Here is a 2,316-nt window from a genome sequence, read left to right on the forward strand (position 1 = left end):
TCCTGCAGCTGAAGAGGTCTAGTTACGACCTTCAGTCTGTGATTTAAATTATTCAAAGAAAACAAAAGTTCGAAGAATACATTGGGAGGACAAGTTGACAAAAGAAAAAATCATTCGCCTTCTACATGTAGTCATTCCACTTTTATACTAAGGGGTCCACTAACTGCATACTTTCACCAAATTCCTTGAAAATAACTTTAACCGTTCTCGGGGAAATTTTGAGTAACAGAAAAACAGACAGACTTGGAGAGGCGGACAGGTAGATATTGACCCGATTGTATTAAGAATTTGTTTTAGAAGAGACTGTAAAAAGTTGCTCGCTGTAGAGTCTTCGCTTGGTCATTGTCAGTATAAAACTTTTAAGTCTCGGAATCATCCAGATTACCCCAAGGAGGTGTACTTGGCTCGGTGCTGTACCTTATTTTCATTTCAGACCTGCCTACAGACAGTAGCCTCGCAATAGATGTGCTCCAGGCTCATCCTAGAAGCTTTGCGCAGTGTCTTAAACCATGGAGAGTAAAGGCAAAACTTGTCAAATTGTCTTTGAACTCAATCGACCAATATGATCATCCTTTCCCCCAGTATGCGTTTTAGTCGACGGCTAACACGACCGAGAAACACATCTAAGCCAGTCTAACCTACAACTAGAGGTTTAATTTTCTCCACTACAAAATAGATATAAAGCCCATTTGTACCTATAAAGTTCTACTCTGAGGAGCTGCGAGTATCTTAAACATTGCGCTACTATAACCAACTCAATAACAAATTTTCGGACCGATAACCGATGTGCAATGGCACTCGTAGGTCTCGAAGATTCAATAAAGATTACAGAGCTGATGAGCACGCAATAATGAAAAGTGTTCCTTTTATCTAAATAACCTTTTTTGCAGCTGTGCAAAATTAAAATCCCTGTTTTTTTGTTACTTATGTTTTATTTGTTCTATCTAGACAGAGTTAACTGTCATCCAATATAAGGGTTAGTGTGACATTGAAGTTTACGTTTAAAATGTTGTTAAAAATCCATTTGAAAATTCTTAATTTTTGATGAAACAAGACTTGAAAATTAATGTCCGTTCAAAATCGAAGTAAGGTCATTCCAACGCACTATGACCATGTTGGGCAATTACCAATTTTAAATAATCTGTTGCGCCAAAAGATGGATAATGTGATATTCGAGCGTCGTCAGCGTCGGAATTTCTCGCTTTTCAACTTGGTAAATCCCTTCTGGGTCATATCGTCACTAGCAAGTGCCCTTTTTCGACTATTCGGCTTTCGCAAGGTAGGTGAACTACTTATATAATGTTGGTTCCCAGTAGAAATGGTTGAACGATTTTAAGATCTTTACTTACTAATTTTTAGCAAGTTCGTTCACACGACTTTGATTACCTTACAAATGGTTTGCCAGATGATTTCATAATCCTTAAATACCCTTTGCGGTACTCGATGCAAAGTATTATTCCCCATCTGGAAGAATCCGAGACTAATCATGATTCCAAGTTTACACAAACTGAAGTGGACAACTTAATCCAGTCGAAACTAAACTCGCAAATAGAAGAGCTGGTGAAGATGAGGCGCTTTCGTAACGCCCTTAAACCTAGTCGCAAGCACGTTAGAAAGATTCTAGCTAGAAATTCAGAAGATTTGCTGAGGACACTCGATAGACGTAACCGTGAACGATATGGTGGGAAAGTATCGAAATTTCATCGAATGAAGAACGAACGTTCGTCCAGAGGATTGCGTATGATTAAGAGCCTTACAAATAACAAGTATATCGATGTTGACAATGCTATGGAAGATGTTTTTTATATTTCAGACAGTGACAATTAGGCTGAATATAAGTATTTAAGTGAAAATTTAATCTTCTGCTATTAAGGAGCAAAAGCATATATCTATTTTATTGTATGTTAGTTTAGTAGTCAGATGTGGAAAACTCGAGAGGAATAGAATAAATCTGGGATATGAACATATGCATCAACTTTATTTAAACAAATATCGGTGTGGAGGGTGTTTTGAGTCTTGGATATAATACAGAGACAGCTTCGTGATTTTTTCACACTTTTCGGTTGAGGGGCACCTGAGAATGGGTCAGTGAAAGGAATGTTCAATTCCCCTCGCGCTACCCCCTGCCGCAATACCGGAAGATACTAATGGAGACCTTTCATTTGATATCCCATATGACTATATTCTCTAAAAAAAAATTGACATGTTCCTTTTGCATGTATACCCTCCTCGCCCCCTTAATCTAAACTTAGGACGATGTTACTTACTGTAATTTTGGAGTAACCGTTTCTTAGGAAATGGGTGTGACAGATGGAC

General features: G+C 38.0%; 1 protein-coding gene across 1 annotated transcript; it reads left to right on the forward strand.

Moving 5' to 3' along the window:
- The first annotated feature begins 954 nt into the window (after window positions 1-954).
- LOC119652226 lies at window positions 955-1,967 on the forward strand. Its single transcript, XM_038056182.1, has 2 exons — window positions 955-1,279; window positions 1,360-1,967. The coding sequence occupies exons 1-2, from the start codon at window positions 1,067-1,069 to the stop codon at window positions 1,825-1,827; spliced, it is 681 nt and encodes a 226-aa protein (XP_037912110.1). The 5' UTR covers window positions 955-1,066; the 3' UTR covers window positions 1,828-1,967.
- Window positions 1,968-2,316: the final 349 nt, after the last annotated feature.

The sequence above is a fragment of the Hermetia illucens genome, chromosome 3 (genome assembly GCF_905115235.1).
Source record: "Hermetia illucens chromosome 3, iHerIll2.2.curated.20191125, whole genome shotgun sequence".
NCBI lineage: Eukaryota > Metazoa > Arthropoda > Insecta > Diptera > Stratiomyidae > Hermetia > Hermetia illucens.